The sequence below is a fragment of the Branchiostoma belcheri genome, unplaced genomic scaffold (assembly GCF_001625305.1).
Source record: "Branchiostoma belcheri isolate BF01 breed outbred unplaced genomic scaffold, Haploidv18h27 scaffold122, whole genome shotgun sequence".
In the NCBI taxonomy this organism is placed as follows: domain Eukaryota; kingdom Metazoa; phylum Chordata; class Leptocardii; order Amphioxiformes; family Branchiostomatidae; genus Branchiostoma; species Branchiostoma belcheri.
The window spans coordinates 650,911-672,054 of record NW_017802625.1 but is presented as its reverse complement, the minus strand read 5'-3'; the positions used below and the strand labels follow the sequence as shown (position 1 = coordinate 672,054).

The 21,144-nt window shown below is 40.0% G+C and overlaps 1 protein-coding gene and 1 pseudogene across 1 annotated transcript in view; one reads left to right on the top strand and one right to left on the bottom strand.

Annotated features, from left to right (window-relative positions):
* Window positions 1-21,144, bottom strand: part of LOC109463102 (kinesin-like protein KIF27) — a 43,617-nt gene that overhangs the window by 19,370 nt on the left and 3,103 nt on the right. The window contains exons 3-9 of the mRNA XM_019759815.1: window positions 16,948-17,148; window positions 7,935-8,088; window positions 6,870-7,066; window positions 5,946-6,147; window positions 5,026-5,281; window positions 4,320-4,541; window positions 2,459-2,614 (exon numbers count right to left, since the gene is read on the bottom strand). Of these exons, the coding sequence (XP_019615374.1) occupies window positions 2,459-2,614; window positions 4,320-4,541; window positions 5,026-5,281; window positions 5,946-6,147; window positions 6,870-7,066; window positions 7,935-8,088; window positions 16,948-17,148 (1,388 nt within the window). The remainder of the gene's footprint in view (window positions 1-2,458; window positions 2,615-4,319; window positions 4,542-5,025; window positions 5,282-5,945; window positions 6,148-6,869; window positions 7,067-7,934; window positions 8,089-16,947; window positions 17,149-21,144) is intronic.
* On the top strand, window positions 12,275-15,377 carry LOC109463123 (annotated as a pseudogene).

The window sequence follows — 21,144 nt, the reverse complement described above, 5'->3', positions numbered from 1 at the left end:
CGTAACTTTTGCGTAAGTTTTCCGTTCTTTTCCGTTACTTTTCCGTTAGACTTCTGCATTCATATGCAGGCCGCGGTAACATCACAGAATAATGGGAGGAGTACTAATTTACCTCATGCGGGGCGGGAAATTACCAATACACACCGCTGGAACAGCGGAAGGAACGTTGATCTAGCCTGCATTTTACTATATTGTAACGTTTAAAACGTTTTACGATCACCGGCGCAATTCAATTAGATAGACATTTTCTTTTGTCACTGTTGCCCAGGCAAGCGTTTCTATAGTTTGTCAACTTTGTTTTGCTGTTTTTCTCTGTTAACTTATTTTACCACCGAATAAGCAAACCTAGATGATCTGAAGTTATAAATGCCCCGGTCCGCCGTACATAATAGGCGGCGGGCGTGAGGTAACGTTAGGGATGTGCAAAAACATCGCGGAAAATTCCTATAACACTCGAAAAAAGGCAGCATATTTACACGTGCCCACCAACATTTTTATGGCTAATTATTGACCAGTTTTGGGGAGTTTTGTTATGTCCTTGGAGTTTTGTTTAGAGTGGGACGGAAAGCCGTGCCGCCACTCCGACTCCATGCACTTCCGTGTTACATTACGTAAAATCGGACCAACAAAATTACGTATGTGACCAACAAAATTACGCCAAAGGCACCACAAATCCACATGTACATATATTTTTTCCCGAAAATTCTTTTGAGTACGCATTTCGTCACTAGGATGTTGCTAATTAGTCGTAGAAATAAGGTAGAAACCAGCGTAAATGTGGCTCTCTCGAGATCCAGCTCTCTGCATTTCGCGCGGGAGGGCGCCCCAGCATGCAACGGGCTTCGTTCTAGCCAATCACAGCGCAGGTCATCTAAGGTGAACCAATCAGAGCGTAGCTACTTGCATATTATAATGAGCATGCTGCACACAGGTCGGCCGCGGCCAGGGCGACCGGCCCTGAGTGCGCGGGAAATGTGTTTTGCAACTATATTTTTACGGGGATTTTCTGACGTTTGACGCTGACTTTGGCACGATATGATCGCACTACCATGTACACGCTACCGTAGGCGGCAAATGAGTGGTCATTTTTATATAATCGTCGAGAAATTTTGGCGTTATGCACCCGGAAGTGAGCCGATCTCAGTTTGCGTTCCCTCGATTTTTGACAGTTTCCCCCCTCAAAATAAGAAACAAAACTACCGCTATTAAATAGAACCATGTATTACAATTATCATTTCAACATGATAGATCTATTATATATTCCTTTATTAACTATGATATCATCATGGTTGTGGAAAGTCCTCAGCTGGCGAACCGAGTCCTTCCGCTGCAGTAATTAGTGACCGCATCAGCCCCTTACTCCGCACTGCTTCGACAGACAACTTCAGAACGTCCCAGTCATCTCCCAGCCAACAACTCAGCGAACAGTTCTACAAAGTGCAGAGAGCTTCCAACTGTGAGTTGATTGTGGTGTCTTTCTTACTCCTCTGTATCTCTTCCTCCTCGTAGATGCTATGGCATGTAGAAACCTTTAAGAAGTTAATACTTTCGTTCAACCCAATCAAATAATGCCGGTTCCCACCCATGGCCCGAACGTTTTAAGTAAATTTGGAAACATTTGACAGCCGGCTTTGCTCCCCCGACCGTGGTTGCCTGGAGTTCGGCAGTGTTCTGGAGGAGGTCATACTTGGGTATGTGTGACTGGGGCCTCAGTTGCAACATGTACAGGTCATCGCTTATACAAGACCACCCCTCCCCCCAGAAGAATGTCGTGGGCCCGCACCCAGATACCACACAGATACCACACCAATGAACCTTCTAAAATGGCATTTCGTGCATTTTCAAGAGGATTTCCAAGAAAAAATCAGAGATAGATTTTTATTCAATGACAAAGGGAGCAGATGTGGACCAAAAAGTGGACCTTTACATAAAATGTGGAGCAAAAAGTGGACCTTTACATAAAAAGTGGACCAAAAAGTGGACCTTTGAGCCTTGTGGGGATGTTCTTCCGAACCCCCCGAACCCCCCCTGGCTACGGGCATGGAAATAACTATAGAATAGCATTAAAAGATAGCACAATTCGCTTCACACAGTCGACACATGGATAAACCACAAAGTTATTTTACGAATCACATGTCCACTTGCCTCTGGTGCTGTTATTTTTCAAGGGGCAACATCGCAACACATTAGCGGACGCCCCAGGAGGTGGCAAATTGCTATTGTCTTGTCGGCGCGCAAAACAAACATGAAATCCGACCCTATCACATTAACGCAAACGGTAACGCGTTAGAAATAATTTCTGACGATTTTCTAACCATTTTCTGACGAAAATCTAACCAAATACTGACGATTTTCTAACCATTTTCTGACGAAAATCTAACTCGTTAGTAACGGGGTACCCGGTTTAACTATAACGCGAACGGTACTGTAATACACAACCCAGAAATGCTGTCCTTACCACAGAGTTTGTGTGGTCAGACTCCAGCTGATGTAGGTTCTCAATCAGAACTTGCTGGTCGATCAGCTTCTGCTCCTGTTCACCGAGCCTCTCCTCTGTGAGGGCCAGTTTCTCCCTCAGACTCTGGTTCTCTGCCTCCAGTTTCTGAATCCTCTCCTGTACGTACAGATGTTTCTGATTTTAGTATTTCTAATAAAGTCTCAAGTACAACTTAAGATACGGTCACAACCCGCCGTACGTGCTTCTGCGTGCTGTCTACGTGCAAAAACGTGGGCAAACGTAGGGCATCCGTGCGTGGTGAGTACCACCTCTGTACGGAATCCTACGGAGTTGGGAGCACGCAGATACGCCGTAGATTTTTAAGTGCATGTAAAACTTTTTCTACGTGCGGTCTGCGGATTCACCACCCGTGCGCAATGTATGTGCACGCAACCGCTCACGGCCAGACTTGGTGTGCAGACCACACTCTCACACTTTGTCCAACTGTGCGAGTGACGTGCGTAGACGCCACTACTTCCCCACGTTTTCAGAAAAAAACGTAGCAGACGTAGCCTCCCAAAAAACGTACGGAGAAAAAGCATGTACGGCGGGTTGTGACCGTAGCTTTAAAGTGGTACAATAAACATCCTCCACAAAGTTTATCCTTAAACCTATAGCACAAAGAACACATTTTCATTGGAACTACTGTTTGGGGCCATGGCCATGCATTTAAACTTACACATTGAGCAGGGCTCGAATCGCCTCTTCATGTGCATTAGTTGGTGCAAGTAAAGTTGGTGGTGTGCACCTAATTTTTACTGGTCTGCACCATTGCAAGTAAGCCTTTTCTCATGTGCACCTTTACCAAATAATGTAATTCGAGCCCTGATGAGGAAACTAAAACTAGTCTGTGTTCCTTTGCTTTGACTTTCAAAGTGACTTCTTTTCATTTGGGCAAATAACAGTTTGTACATTGAATGATATTTATCACACAAACTACATGCAATAAAACAACGTCACATACATGATAAAGAAAGAAAATGAATCAACAAAAAGGCAAAACTGCAACCTAATTCCTCTACATTTACAGTCACTTGTACTTCTGCCACAGACATTGATGCTGTATATACCTTAATAGTACCAGCTTTATTGCGAAGAACAAAGATGCAAAGTTTGCAAAGGACATTACTAAAAAATATTCTGTATGCACCAAATTATGGCTTTGCCTGCCGACCCGTGCACCTTACCTGACAACTTTTTCCACCAGTTAAGTCGTGCTTTGATAATGAAGAAATGGATTTGCATCAATAATTTTATGTATTGCTAAAATATCCTTAACATTAGAATCCAATCTACATGTATTGCAAGCATCCACGCCTTGAACTTCATATATAGGTGTTAGTTCTTACCTCCTTAGAAAGTCCTTGTCTTTTTAAAGGCATCCAATGCAATTTCAGGGCGGCAAAACTGAATTTTCAGAGTCAATTTTCTGGTCATTCTTTTAATTAAGTGCATTAAATCAATATCATCCCATAGCCTATATATATAAATTATCTGTGAGGTAAGAAATGCTATGTCACTGATGGAAAATGGTAATGTTTGTTGTTTTGTATCATGAGCTGGTTCTAGCTACATGTATTTATGGGCGGTACCCAAAAATAAAGGGACTCCTCACGTGGCTTGTTTTTGGGCTATTTCAAATGCTTCAAGCATGAAATGATGACAAAAAATGTGCTAAGATTATAAAAAAAAGTTACTAAGAAATGGCGCAGTAAATGTCAATATCAGACAGATTTCCTCATCGAGAATTTTTTAGTTTTGCCGCCCCGAAATTTGCACTGTATGCCTTTAATTTGTAAACAACAAACTCAGGAACACGTACCGACATCTGCGAGGCCTCTCTAGCCTTCTCGGCAAAGATTTCCTCGTCAGATTTGAGGTCCTTGTGGGCTTTCTTGAGGTCCTTCTTCAGTTTGTCCATGGTGTCCTGGTCGGGAGTCTCCCCACCCAGGATGAAGGCCCCGGGTACCTCATTCTTAACTTCGTCCATCAAGTCCAGCCAGTTCTGGATACGTGCCTCCTGACTCTTGGTCAGAATATCACTCTGGAGAAACACACAAGTAACAAGAATTCAAAGACCTTACACAAAATGTTAAGATCTTGTGTGATGGTGACTGTGTCCTCTTCTCATTCACCATGATGGTGTCTTTAATGTGCAAGGGAAACAACACCCACTGTCAACTACTAGTATCAAGGAGGTCATGTAATGAAAAAATAAAAAGTGCTGTGAAAACAGCGGGCGCTACCAGATGTAGATGAGATAAATGCCTTTCTCCCTTTGGGACAGGCTGAACTCACCCATATCCATGCATTACAACCTTTCCTAAGGGCTACACAGAAACACAGACACAAACACGGACACACACACACTCATCAGAAACAATACCTCCATTTTTCGTGGAGGTAAACAGCTGTACAGTAATTGTTTTATCTGCTCTATCCTATCTTACAGACTAAAATAAAACTTCTGCATTGTCTGCATGCAAGAAAGGTTATATTAATAAATTATATATTACAAGCACAGATACCTGCTGCACATCCACAAACTGTTTGTAAGCCTCTTCAGCACACAGTCGGTAGTGAGCACACTCCGTCTTAGACTGGGCCAGCTGCTCCTCCAGCATCCTGACACGCATGTCCTCCGGCGTGGCGTCCTGCTCCGTCTCCGTCAGGTCCCGGTACGCGTCACGCTGCCTCCGCAGCTCCTCCTTCAGGGCCTCGATCTCCGTCCGCATGGCGTCCATGGCGATGGATTGTGGGTCTGTGTTTACGATCGGCTTATTTCTGAGGGGAGGGGAAAAGGGCGTACATGCTGCTACAATTGTTGTGCAACAAACATGTTCACAGTTTTTCTAAAAAGGATTGACTGTTATGTTGATTTAAGCTTAGAGCTATATGATATCACTTGGCAGGAGATTACATACTGGTTTTGTACGAAGAATTTTGTTCCTACAGTGTAGGATTTGCCCCTACTCTTAATAGTCTTATATATGCTAGGAAACTTCAAAACTTCAAGTACAAAACATATTATATGGGGCAAACTGGTGGTAAATAGCTGAGGCAAAATTGACTCAGGCAAATCCTCTAGAAATGGACCAATCCACACGAGCACAGTATAAATCTAAGTAGCCTTAATGTACCATATACTAGTGTAATTGAGTGGAAGACTGATCTGTTAATGCCAAAAATGATTATTAGTTAATATTATTTGAAGAGACAGGACCAACAGTGGCCAAATATTGGAAGCAGGAAAACACAGCACATTTTAGAATCTTACACTAAATCTTACAAAGTATTAGTAACCAGATTTACTTGCTCTGAAATTTTATTACCTTCAAGTATTGTTGCACCCATGGCAATTCATCAGAAGAAAAAAACCAAGACCTTCCAAAATCAATACTTTCATCAGAAGAAGAAACACAGACCTTTCAAAAGGACATAAACTTACTTGATGTTTCTAGCTCTGTTGGCATACTTGAGTGAATTGAGCGTCTCGTCGAAGTCAGAACTGGAGGGACTGATACAGGTGATCATGGCGGTCTGCGCGTTCCCTCCCAGCGAGTCCTTCAGCAGCCGGGTGATCTTGGAGTCTCGGTACGGGATGTGCGACGCCCTCTTCTTCGTGTCTCCCAGCGCGCTGATCACGTTACCTATAATGAAGTGGTTGATCGTTTAGCTGGTAATGCTTTGGCATTTGGCAACATAAAATTGACTGCGGCTGACGTCAACTCCAAGACTGCCTAGAAAAAAGAAATGTTCATACAGGATGGTCAATGGAAAGACTGAAAGAGAAGGGGGTGAAAAGGGGTGACGGAGGAAGGGTTTATCTTCATGGGAAAAGAAGGAGGATTGCAACACAACTTGAGACTGGCGTCTTTACAAGATATGGACTTAACTTGTTACTGGACTTATTGGAGGGAGAAGGACCTTGGTATCTACCAGTCTGTCTTTGCTTCTCTAACAGGGCTCGAAATACTGGGTCCATGCGCACCTTAGTGCATCCAAAATTGGAGCTGTGCATCCATTTTTTTCTGTGGGTGCACTGGTGCACCCAAATATTTTTGCGGGTATTTTTTACATATGAAATGTATATTGCATACAGGATATTCTTGGCATCTAAGTGTCAGAAAAATAATAAATCTTTCTTGTAGTACATGTACTTGTTTAAGATTTTGAAGTTAGCTCCCATTTCGCATTCAAGCTCAGAAGAGTAGCAGTAAGATCTCTAATTATGTTGTGCTTTATATGGTGCACCCCAAAATTCTTTTGTGTACCTAATTTTTTAGGTTAGGTGCACCAGTGCACCTATTCCCAAAAATGAATTTCGAGCCCTGTCTAACGTTGAAGAAAAAGAAGAAGAAGATCACGTTACCGAGAGCGAGCAGTCCGCTGTTGATGTGGATGGACTCCTTGAAGCGATCGCCGACGTTCCCCGTTTTCTGCGCCCTCTCCGACCCTGCCAGGTCCACGAAGTGAAACTTGGAGGACACGAAGCGGGTTTCCTTCGCGGTGGAGTCCAGGTCGTCCTCGTCCGGAGTGAGAGAAGCGCTGGCGTCGACGTCACGCCACCTATTTATTTACAATAGTTTATTTATTATGGAGACTCAAAACAACCATACAGTGGAAGCTTTTAGCTGAATTATAGTGTGCCATTACAAAGAGATAATATTTACAATTAATTTACACTATTAATACTTACACAACATAAAAAATGCCTTACGTTAGGCCTGCACATATTTAAAAAATTTCATGAATGTGTTAAACGTATAAAATTTATATATCAATCAAGCAGGCAATCATACTAGATGGGCAACGACTATACGTGTCAAGTAGATCAACCGGGAAAGGCAGTGTAGTCTTGCGTTACCTCTCAGTTCTACATTTGAATTGTGTTACATTATTTTTTGATCTAAGATTCCTGCCATGCAGGCTTACACGGTTTGGGGGCAGCCATGTCGAAAAGTTGTAGAATTCAGTAGCGAAGTAGCAAACTTGTAACATAGCTCATGTCATCTATTGCTAAGGCCACAACAATTTAATTTGTTGCTTCTCGGCTCACCCTGTCAATTTTTTTTGCAATTTGCAAAAAACAATTTGGGGGGGGTTCTAAATTAACTGCAAAATGTTCAATGAAAGACATGTTTTGTCCCCAATGGTTGAAAAAATCCCTTTTCTTCCTGATTCTTAAGTTTTTCAATGTAACAAATTGCAATTTTGTTTCACTAAAAGTTCAAAATCTATTGCTTTAATTATAAACCAGCCTGGTATGTTTACTTCATGGCTCATGTTCATGTAACATTTCTGGCTATCATGGGGTGCCTTGGCCTGTTTTTGTTGTTTTTTTCCTCCTGTCGCTACTGATTTTTTTCTGAAAAAATCCGAGAAACAACAAATTATATTGGTGTGGCCTAAGAGATATGAGTGACAGTTGATTGACCTCTGCTCGATGACGAGGGTGAAGATGCTGTGGGAGCGGCTGGAGTGCTCGTTCATCAGGGTGGTTCCTGTCTGTCGGGAGGCTGACCCTGACGCCAGGATGGCCATCACCTCCTCAACTGAGCAGCATTGCTCCTCCTTGGCACCAATTATGACTGAAATCATATACAAAAAGTTACACACACTATTCACTAAGGCTCTAGCCAGCTCAAAATTTTTTTCCATCGACCCAGGTTCATGATTGGATCTGGGTGGGGGGAGCATCATAGGTGTGACCTGGAGTATCCCCAGGAAATTTAGGATTTTCAAGCCTTGAAAAACACAATTTCTGGCATTTTGAGAGGAAAATCATGGGGTTGAGAGTGATTGTCAGTGGTCCTTCGGATGTTTTTATTTTACCTAAGATTTGTGTTGATTTTGTCTTTCAAGGATAATGTATTGGTTTTAAAAAATCCGCCCGTCCGTCACACGCCCCAAATTTCCGGTAATTGATGGAAAAATGGGTGCTGGCTAGAGCCCTGTTTTCAACCTAGCTTGACTACTTCAGAAGTCTCATAACATATACACAATCATAGACTCATACTCATCTAATAAAGTATATAATCATTCATGCTGAGCGTGCATCAAAATAGTGATAGAATATGTTGATCCGGATTCCGAAACCAAGCATTCTTGGAAACAAACGTCTTGCTAAAAACAATTGATTTCTCAAATTCCAGATGATTGGTGGTGCAGAAATGTTTTGTTTAGTAGACCACTGAACTGTGAAAAATGCACCTCTGCTATGTTGTCACTGTTCCACAGATGAAATACAGTCAAAGAAGTGTGAAATAGTGTTTCACTACATGATTATATGATGTTAGTTCAGCACCAAGGACAGGCACTAACGCCTCTTCTATGTTTGGTATTTGGTATAGAATGAAAATTCCACAGCTCTCATATATGTAGATTGAAGAGGCCATCTACATCAGGGCATTACAACCATCTCTCAATAAAGACGGAGGGCGCTACAGACTTTCCATGGTCCATTGCTCAGTGAGTCACGTGTGTCATCTGCATAACGTGATGTCACAGAATCAAGAGAAAGCTTTATTCCTTGACAAAGACTGGAGTTGTACAGTCAAAACTTTGTGTAAGGCAAATTTCTTGGAAATTACAGTTAAAACTTGCTGAACCGTAGCATACTCAGCAAAGTAGCAGCCCCATTTAAATACAATCCCATCTTTGAAATATATATTATTTAAGGTACTTTTAATTTGTTGGTGTTATTGATAGCTGCAATGAAATCAACTTTCATATCACCAGAAAGAGTGATATGAAATAATATACATTAAAATATTGTCTTAATATGATACTTTCAGTACAGTTTTCAAAATCAAAATATTTGGCTGAACACACGTACGTCTTTTGTGTGCAATTGAAAAAGTACTATGTGCAGAGAATAACAACAGAATGGAACAGCTGCTATTTGACTCATATCGTTTTACACTCACTTCAAAACTTGTTAGCTCTTGTGATGAAACTTGATACACTTTGATTCAACATTTGAATTAATGCAGTCGGCAACTGTTTAAAAATGTACAATATGTACAGAAATGTACTGCTTGCATGAGAAAATACATTTAAAACATGCAAGTCTTATCAGACTTTGATTTTATTTGTCTGCATGTGACTTCACTACCAAAAATGCTTTTTTCTTGTTTTTCTTGTACAAAGACAAGGAAGGAAATTATTCTTGGAATAAGAAATTAAAGAATCCCCGTAGCAAGAAAATTCAAGACACATATTTTGTGTTTCTTGAGTTTTCTTGCTGTAGCAAGAAAACAATTCTGTCCGCACAAGAAAATATTTCTTGAATTAAGAGCTAAGTGTTCTTGAAGCAAGAAAACCATTCTGTACACAAGAAAAGATTTCTTGTAGCAGAAAAAAAATTCTGTAAACTTCTAAAAATTCTTAAGATTCTTGTTGGTGAGCATGATTCATAGTAGATATATTTTCTTTTCTTAAGAAAAAAAGAAGAATAAAATTATTTGTGTAAGAATCAACATACAAAATGTTTGAACAATGCTTTTTGAATTTTCTTGAAAATCCCCCTGGCAAGAAAGTATTTCTCAACACAAGAAAATAAGAAAAAACATATTTTTGGTCTCAATTGAGACTGGATTGAGAGTTTTTTTGAGAGTCTGTCTCGTAAAAAAATGTTTTGGCTCTTAAGAGCTACTTGACTTTCTGCCATCTGCAATGTTAACAAGAATTCGCAGATCTCATACCTCCATGAAATATGTAGAGTTCATGTAAATATTTTTTGGGCATTTGATATAGCTGTATTAAATAAAACCCATACCACTTATTCCTGCTAGGAAAAGCTATGTGTCACAAAAAAAACCAAGACCATAAGCATGTTAAGGACAAAAGATACAAAAACCAGAAGTACTGCTGCAGTACCAAGGTCATCCACCAGGAGGCCCAAATTTGACCTTGATCTTTGTCTTCCTACGACCTACCAACATAGCCTGGGTACCATCCTATTTGTATGCCGGAGCTCCCACACTCGCTTCCCTAAAAAACTAGTTGTAAGGGAAGCGAGTGTGGGGGTTCCCGGCATACAAATAGGATGGTGGTACCCAGGCTATACCAACATGCCAAATAATTTGGCAAATATCATCACAATCCATAAAGGTGTTCTGAAGTTATGATGACTACAAATGTGGGGAAACAAACAAACACACACACACACACACACACACAGACAGACACACCAAAAACAATACGTCCATTTTTTCATGGAGATAAAAAAACAAACAAACCCCTCCTTACAAAAATTTGGACTGGACAATGACTGGACTGGACAATTTGTACTTTTTTTATTATCATTATTTATTAATGTTATTGTTTTTCCTTTATTATTATTGCCATTATCATTATTTATTGTATCCCTATTTTACTGTTTGTATGTGACTGTTGTGTTTTGTTTGTAAAACAGGGCCCCATTGAAAAGAAGTGTAATCACTTAATGGGCCACCCTGTATAAAGATGACGGAAAATAAAATAAAAATAAAATAAATCAGGTGGCTCAGAAGTTACCGCTGCAGGCGAACCACTGTAGTGCTGGGGAAAGGTTACATTCAGGTCAACGTCCTCTGGTACATGGTACGAATGTTAAGTACCTATAGGTCATGACATTGCCGCGTACTTTGTACTTTTCCCCACACGTGTCAACCAAAAACAAGCAGAACAAAGGCTCCTTGTGTCACATCGGCATTCCCCATGAAACTACCGTGACAGAAGGGTGCATAAACAAGTCAGACTTCATTTCGTGCAGGGGTGATTCCGAGGCGGTCAGCACTAGCTGGCGTCCGATTTGTGCCCTACAGGTGGGAAATAAAGTTCACTGCAAGTTCTAAATCTTTTTGGGAATGCTTGCTACGCTGCGTCGACATGCAGTTATAACATATAACAGCGAGCAGATTATTATAATTGGACTGAGCAGAGCACATTGGACTAATGCCTCTGGCCGTTTACAGCTTAGAGTTACATGTCCAATATTTTGTCAAAAACATTTCTGTTACATAGCGGATCATAATGACCCCCAGCGGGGGTCTTCATGCTTCCTTAATCTTGAGATCTTATGAGACAATCTCAAGATCATTCAGAAAATTTCAAGATGAAAACGAAAGGTCTCAAGATCTTCCAAGATATTTTTAAACCATCTTGAGATATTTCAATAGCATCTCCAGATGCTTTAAAAAATGTCAAGATTATTTAAAGATCTCATGATTTATAAAGCAATCTCGAGATGCTATGAAAAAATCTCAAGATGCTTTGGAAACACTTGGAAAGATCTTGAGACCTTTCGTTTTCATCTTAAGATTTTCGGAAAGATCTTGAGATTGTAATGAAAAATCTCAAGATTGCCTCATAAGATCTCAAGATTCGTGTAAAATACTGAGATCTTTGGAATAAATCTTGAGATTTTTCCATTTTTAACGAAGAGTGAAGACCCCTGCTGGGGGTCAATATGTAACAGGGATGTTTTTGACAAAATATTGGATATTTACCTCTAAGCTGTATAAAGCCAGAGACATTAGTCCAAAGTGCTCTGCTGAGTCCAATAATAATCTGCTCGCTGTTGTATGTGATACATCAAGCATGGCTGCTGACTGTTTTAAGAAGGCTAGAAGGAACAGTTTTCAACGCTTTGACAGACTTGGGCTTTTTCTAACTAAATACTCAGCTACACCGCGTTACGATCGAAATTTGCTAGAATTTGTGTTCAGAAGAGTTCAGTACTGTAACAGTATTTGGTTTGGTGGAAAAGTACATGTAGATATAGGTGTCAAGGTAGGGTGAAAAGTTGACCAGAATGTCCATTCCTGACAGCTAGAAGACAGACAGGTGAAGATGGCAGCAACAAGCGAGATTGCCATCCCACAGTGTGCAGAAGACATCGCCCCCTGCTGGGTGGAGCAGGTACTGCAGAAGGACCTGCCGGGCGTCTCCATCATGGACGTCCATGTCAAGGGATCCGTCAACCAAGGCGAGGGGTACACGAGCGACATCCTCGCTTTTGACGCCGTGGGGATCAGGAATGGCGCCAGTCGGCGCTACAGTCTCGTCGCTAAGATGACAGATTTCGAGCGCCCGCTAACGATAATTAAAGATTGGTCAAAAGACTTCACATCAGAATGGAGACGACCGAAGTCAAGTTTTATTCCAAAGCGGTCCCCGAGTTCCTCTCTGTGGCAATCCCAAGCACGGAGATCAAATCGAAGCCACTGAATGAAGATAACGAAAATCACCCCGCTGATTCCTTCAAGTTCCTCCTCCCAAAATGCTACTTCGCCGCCACCGACCCGAGCTCCATGGTGTCCGTCAGGGTTATGGAGAATCTGAAAACTCAGGGCTTCTCCATCAAAGCCAATCGCCAGCCGCTGAACCGTGAGGAGATGATGCTTACAGTCGGGGCCCTGGCGCAGCTGCACGGCCTGTCACATCGGCTGGAGCTCCGCGAGGGCGTCCCTCTTCCCGAGAAGTACGACTGGATCATGACCCTCTCAGATCTTTCAGATGAGATGATGGAATCAGCAACCTACCAGTATCAGACCGCTGTGAAGGCATTCGCCGCTGCCTTTCCTGACCAGGCAGATCTTGTAGCTCATCTGGAGAAGTTAGAACTGAAGGAGCTATTGAATCTCCTAAATGAGGACCCGAAGATAAAGGTGCTCAACCATGCAGAGTGTTGGATCAATAACATCATGTTTAAGGTGAGACATGCCACGATCTTTTCTTGTTTCAATCTCAAAACATCTAAACATTGTTAATTTGTTTCGTTCGTTTTCTGTAATTGTTTTACAAGAAGACGAAGGAAAACATATTGTTTTTGCTCAATTTCTTCCTCTTCTTCTTCTCCAAACAGTGACCTCTGACCTGACCTAGGACATGATTTGTTGACGCCTGTCACCATGGTGACTGGTGTTGGGTTACATAATGTTGCAATTTCATGGTCTGCTCTGCTCCTGTCACCATATACTAGTCGTAACGTTACATGTATGATTGTGAAATTCAATGTGTTTGAGTGAGAATTAACAGAGCAGACCATATTTGCTGTTTGTTTCTTTTTTTCCGAACACAGTACATTGAAGGTGTGCCCACTGAAATTATGTTTACCGAAGGAAAACATATTGTTTTCGCTCAATTTCTTCCTCTTCTTCTTCTCCAAACAGTGACCTCTGACCTGACCTAGGACATAATTTGTTGACGCCTGTCACCATGGTGACTGGTGTTGGATTACATAATGTTGCAATTTCATGGTCTGCTCTGCTCCTGTCACCATATACTACATGTAGTCGTAACGTTACATGTATGTCATGTGAATGTGTTTGAGTAAAAATTAACAGAACAGACCATATTCGCTGTTTGTTTCTTTTTTCCGTACACAGTACACTGAAGGTGTGCCCACTGATGTAAAGCTTGTGGATTGGCAGACTCCTATGTACCTGCCGCCGACCCATGACCTGATTCTCCTGTTCCTTTGTAACACGAGTTGGGACGTCTTCCACAACCACAGGGACGCCATCCTGGCTCACTATCACCACAAACTGATGGAGACCCTGGGTCCAAATGGTGAGAACCCCCATTTTTAGTCTTAGGCCACACCAATTTAATTTCTTGGTTAACGGATTTGCCCGCTTCATTTTTTTCTAATTTGCCAAAAAAAAATTCAGAATCAACAGTACTGCAAAATGCTCATATTTTGCCCCGAACAGTTGAGAACAGTCATTTTCTTCCTAGTTGTTACAGTTATTCCATCTTTCAATGCATGCAGTGGTATCATTAATAGTTCAAAATTCATTGTTTAAATTTTGAACCAGCCTGGTGTGTTGACTTCATGGCTCCTATCGTACCATTTTGGGCCATAATATGATGCCTAGGCCTGTTTTATTTTAATTTTTTTCGCCCGCCTGCTCCATTATTTTTCTAGAAAAATCCGTTAACCAAGAAATTAAATTGGTGTGGCCTTAGTGTACAAATTTTGCAGTAGAGCATTTGAGCTAATTAGATCAACTTTGTTTTCTTTTGCACCATTGACGTAACAATAACTGTAACAACTAGGATGAAAAGGACTGTTTTCAACTGTTCAGGGCAAAATATGAGGCTCAGCATTTTGCATTTGATTTTGAATTTTTATTTTTATTTGCAAATCAGAAAAAAATGAAGCGGGCGAATCCGTTAACCAAGAAATTGAATTGGTGTGGCCTTATATATTCTTCTAGTTCTAGAATCCTCTGGCTTACAGAGCTACACACTGGACCAGCTGAAGGCAGACTTCAAAGCCGACTGTGGGCACGGGGTGCTGAACCGGTTGTGCCGTTTGATGGTCCTGCCGGCGGATCCAGATCTGCTGCAGATCCTCCAGGAGATCCAGGAGTGGGGAGTCATCTAAATGTACACATTTCCAGTTTTTTTGTCTACAACATGAGGGAGCAGTGCCCTCATTCTCCTGTCCAGAAAAACCCCTGCATTTCAGTATGCATTAACTGCAGACATGTCACTGTAGCCGATATGCCACTATAGTCCATCAACAGTCATGACCAATACAAGTCAAAGAGGGAAGAGCACATGTTTCAGTTGTTGGAAAATGTTCACTATGATCATGCAGATTGCTGAATTATCCTTTTCTGTTATATCCTGTGACATACAAATGTAATAAGCAGAGGACTTATCAGGCGTTTGAGTTTGCAAGTAACATGCCATTTTGAGAGTCGAGTCATTGTATCTCATAGAGGTGGAGGACAAAAGTTGTGTTAACAATATACAATATCTGTCTATTAACTAAGGTCTATTATTAATGATCTACTTATTATTTCATAGAATTGCTCCTACATGTACAAATGTATAACCTACATGATTGTATACACCTGAAAAGGTGTTCAATAGTATGTGTAACCCAGTGAAAGTATATAGATATTCAGAGTTTAAATAAATGTCTTTTTTTTTATATAAGCCACACCGATTTAATTTTATGGATGACATCTGCGCGCGCATTGATTTTCGCCCGATCTACAAAAAAAAAAAAAGAGATCACGTATTCCGAGGCTCTGGCCTGGCTTTAGGCCTGGGTAGTGCATGGTGGTGATAACTCTGGTTGACGGCAGCCAGGCTACCGAAGCTCCAAGACTCAAGAACTCAGTACATACGTACAGCAGTGTCGATTCATATTTTCCGCAAAAATCCAGCATGTGTCGGCCTGTCGTATACGTCGCTATGTAATACGCCAAATTCACAATACCAGGTTTGTATTCCTGTGGTTTTGTAGCATTTTTATTTTTGGCCGGATTTTTATTTTTTTCGCCCGCGCGCACTAGTTTGGGGGTCTTCAGAGGATGTCATCCATAAAATTAAATCGGTGCGGCCTAAATATATGGAATAAAATCTGTCCTTAGAAATCCAAGACCATAGCATGTTAAGGGCAAAAGATACAAAATCCCGAAGTACTGCTGCAGTACCAAGGTCATCCATCAGGAGGCCCATATTTGACCTTGATCATTGTGTTCCTACGACCTACCAACATATCAAATATCATAATCCATAAAGTTTTTCTGAAGTTATGATGACTACAAATGTGTCGAAATACACACACACACACACACACACACACACACACACACACACACACACACACACACAGACACACCAAAAACAATACCTCCATTTTTTCATGGAGGTGATGAAAGCCTGAGACCACTTGAACTTCGAGTAGCACTTTGCTGCACTCTCCACCCAACTTTAAGTCCCTCCACTCAATCATGATTTCTACCATGACCAGCTTTTCAAAACAACATATTATTCAGGTGCTGAGTCAATCAAACAAAAAAAAGCTCAAAATTTAAAGAAAGGGCTTGTTTTTCTAACATAAATGTTACAGATTTTCCATTTATCAATGCAGCCGTTTGATTAAAAGTTTTAAATTCATTGTTTGAATTACAAACCTGGTCCAGTATGTTGACTTCATGGTTCTTATCATAGCATCTGGGCCTATCATACATGTAGGATGCCCCTTTTTCATATTTTTTCTAACTAACAAACGAAACTGGTATGGCATAATGAAGATAAGAATTCAATATCATTGCCTTAAGCCACACCAATTCAATTTATTGGTTAACGGATTCACCCACTTCATGTTTTTCTGATTTTCAAATAAAAATAAAAATTCAGAATCAACTGCAAAATGCTCATTGCCCTGAACAGTTGAAAACAGTCCTTTTCATCCTAGTTGTTACAGTTATTCCATCTTACAATGTAATGGTATCATTAAAAGTTCAAAATTCATTGTTTGAATTTTGAACCAGCCTGGTGTGTTGACTTCATGGCTCCTATCGTACCATTTTGGGCCATAATAGGATGCCTAGGCCTGTTTTTATTTTTATTTTTTTTCGCCCGCCCGCTCCATTATTTTTCTAGAAAAATCCATTAACCAAGAAATTAGCCTTATAAAAATATTTTCTATTTCACACCTGTATTTCCATTTTCGTCTTCCCTGATGTGTAGATCTTTGCTGGATGTCTCTAGTTCAATCAGATCTCTCAGTTCTTCCATGTACACCTCTATGTAGGAGACCAACACTGTGTAGTCCACATTGTGGTTCTGTGCGATGGTGGAAAAGATCTGCTTGATGGCACGAGGGATGATACCATACTCGTCTTCTGTAATGGTGTCTGAAACAAATAAAGTCAACAAAAAATTAGTCTTAACCTATTTGCATGTCAATCAATAGTTCGTGCTTATAAAGTAGACTTTCTCCTGGAGTCTCTTAGTGTCAATGACGAAAGTTAGAGGATGCTACCTGAAACCATTTCCAAAACTAGAGGTCGGAGATCTCATGTCTTCGTCAGAGGTACATCGTTCTAGAGAAATTAACATGCGTATTCTTCACTCTTTTTAATAATCAATTTGGTCTAAAGAACAAAAGAATCTCTGTACTATTTTATGGTACAGAACACCCTGAAACGGTTTGCCGCAGATTATACAGATGCGTCGTCACCCGTGTTAGCCCCCCCCCCTACTTTATTTGAGTTTGGACTGTTACTGGAAAAAAAAAAACGTTCAAGAAATTCTAACTGTGTTAAAAGTGTCACGACAGCGCCGCAAAATATAATAAGAGAAGATGTTATAAAGGAAAGAATCAGAACAGGGTGACTACTGCTGTTTTGTTAATTTGTCTTTATGACAAATAGGAGACTTGTTTCTTGTGTTCTTTGTGTCCTAACATTTGTACTTCTACAGTTAGTATATTCCAAATCTAGGCATCTCGTTTTTCGGCCCTTCGTGTTTTTATTGCGCGCTTGCCTTAAATTTAATTAGATTTAAGGTCTCCAGTGGACGTCATCCATAGCAATTACTTGGTGTGACCGTAGAAAATAACCTGACATATGTCCAACCTATCCTCCCCCTGCTGAAGTTATAGTACAATCCCTCAATGTAACGTCATTTGATCCCATCCCATTATGGAGTTCCCGGCTATATCCAGCTGTCGGCTGTTTCCAAGCAGATGTAGGTGGGGATTTCTAAACACAAAAGGTCCTATTACGGGGACATAACGACCTCCACGACTCTCATCTTTGAACTCAATCTTGGAGACCACGACAGTAATATGCCTATCAAATTTCATTAACTTCCATCCACACATACAAAAGTTATCCTGCTCACAAGAAAAATTAACAAAATGCCCCCTGTAGTCACAACGAAACCCCCCACGAAGCTCAGTAACGAACTTAACCTTGGTCCCGACAATAGTAAGCACCACACCAAGAATTGTAATCAACATTTTACAAATACTTGAGTTATCTTGCTAACAAGCCACAAACACAAAAGGTGCACTAATGTGACGCACGGACCCCCCACGAAGCCGAAACTTGTACTTGACTTCGGCCTCAACAGCGGTAATCTACCTGCCAAAAATCATGGACGTCGAATCATGCCTTCCAGAGTTATATCGCAAAATCCGCAGTTCCCCACACTCCGGCGAGACAATTTCATAGTCCTTCTGACGAAGACAATTATATCCAGTTGCTTGAGTAACTATTTTTGGCGTAAAATCAACAAACCATTGCTTCCAAAAGGGATTGTATTGCACACTGTCTTGGACACAAATACATTGTGTACAAACTTAATTGTACCTTAAGTTTGTGGTTTGATGCAGTGTTCTAGCCATCATGCATTTTTTTCCGACATCTCAATTTTGTTTTGACGTATCATCATGTTGAGCGCCAGAGTATCTTGAAATCTTGACCCTCTGAAATGCTATTTCCTGCATTTTGAGGGGCTAATTTTGCTGGTAGACCTTACTTTAAGCTACCCATTTGTTCATCCACGATAATGGATTAAACTTTTTCTGTCAGAAAGCATAAAATTTAATGAAATGTTATATTATATAATATCTAAATACATAACCATCAATATTACAGGGTACAGACTTTGTTTCAGAATATTTGCAAATCTAGACTCCCTTAAATTCCACACAGTCAATATTGACAGTTGTTACGAGGGAGAAAGTCTGACTTGAAGAACAACATTCTTCTTAATTATAATCCTCTCTTGCCTGTTTTTTTATACTATGATTATGAAGCAAAACAAGCCTTAGGATAATCAGAATTGAAGTATCAGAGATCCCTTTGTTATCACAGTTAGAAGATCATTTATGATTGTCATTTTCAAATGTGAGTCATAGAAATAAGAATGGCACAACCCCTATATCAACTACAACAGTGACACAAGGTGGCACATGTAGCCTATCATGTAGACTGAAAGGCATGAAAAATTGATTAGAAAATTTGTTGGCCCAACTGGGTGGTCCAATCTTCCTAGTTAGGCCTAAGGAAAATCAATGTTATCTTAAGTTTCCAGTTTCAGTCCTGAAAAATAGGGTCATTAGGTAGGGATTTTCTTTTTTTCTTTAGTTATTTTCTTTCCAGATTTTGGATAAAATGATCCAAAAAATAAAGTTTAACTTTAAGAATGCATCGGAACTGTATCAAGGACCCATCCACCTGTTTGCTTGTGGACAAATATTTCACTTGATTTACAGAAGAAAAAAATTATTCTTAAAATGCATTAAATGATTGGAATTTCTATGGCCAGCAGTCAACAAAAAAATGTCTATGGGTTTTTGCTAGGGTCAGTCGGGAGAAATATAACTTTTTTCCTAGGCCTCGGTGAGTCTGCCACAATTGACACACTCCTAGCTATACATTGTACTTTATTGACAGTGGGTGGAATATGGGTATCATCTGGGAGTATTACTGAAAGCAAAACTAAAGCTTTCCCTAAGGCCACACCAATTTAATTTGTTGCTTCTCGGATCGTCCTGTCCACTTTTTTTTCTGATTTGCAAAAAAAAAAAATTTTTTTGTTCTAAATTACATGCAAAATGCTCAATGACAGACATGTTTTGGCCTTTTCATATAGTAATATTTCCGGCTAACATGGGGTGCCTTGGCCTGTTTTTATTTTTGTTATTTCACCCTGTCGCTTCATATTTTTTCTCCCAATATCCGAGAAACAACAAATTAAATTGGTATGGCCTTTGGGGTTAAAGTTGCCTCATGCAAAGTGATATAATGGCAGTACCAGTATTGCATTGTCCTCCCCAACAATGTAATACTAAACTATCAGATATCAAATATGTCAAATCTGTCTACATTCTATATTACCAAATAGTTTTCTTATTTGGTTGTAAGAATGACAAATTTTCTGAAATTTTTCAGTAATATTTGAAAAAGTAATCCAGCAGAACAGAAGGTTTCAAAGAAGCTAGGGATGTTTTGCATTATCTGTCATGCAAGACTGGCTATATGTTATATTCACAAATGTCTATGTTTATGAAATTATGGTTCTTAACATTTACCTTTGCAAATGCTATAATTCAAAATGTCATGTAGACAACAGTGTTATTCTCTATGGAAATAGATTTAATTACTAAAATGGATTATAGTTTAATAATACATGTCTGGTGGATAGTTTTTCTCAAAAGGAATATACACTGGGCATAGATATTGATATGTATAAAAAAACCTGACTACATGTAACTTAGTAAACCATGTCTGCTAAACAGTATATTAGAAAAATGAAGCTGGCTTATTTTTTTAACTTTCAAATTGAACTATATTGATTTTGATATGATTCAACTTTCAAGTTATTTCATGATATCAACCATGATTTAGTCATAGTGCACTGATTATAATACTAATTACGGTCATAAGAAAATATCTCTTTGAGCACAAAAATATATCTTTGAGCGCAAAAATTCTATTTGTTAAATATCTCTTTGTGCACAAAACTTCTTTCTACAAAAAAAAGGGTCTATCCGTACAAGTATATCTGAGGCCTACAAAAAAAAATATTGTGTTTCCTGACTGACCCTAGAAAAAACTGCCACCCTAGACTTTTTTGGGGGGTGGACCCCTGCAAGGGAGATAAATTTTTCGAACCTTTCGAACCAACCTTTTCTTGCTCCATGATCTGACACAATTGTACAATCATATGATAAAACATTGTACAATTGATTTTCTAATATTGACATTGAAAATAAAAGTGCCCTCATGCAAGTTTTACTTTAAATGTTAAAACTGTATTGTACGAGTTGGACCCCTATATACATATCATCACTGAAGTCTAAACGAAAAAAAAAGATCATCCCTACCTACCGACCCAAA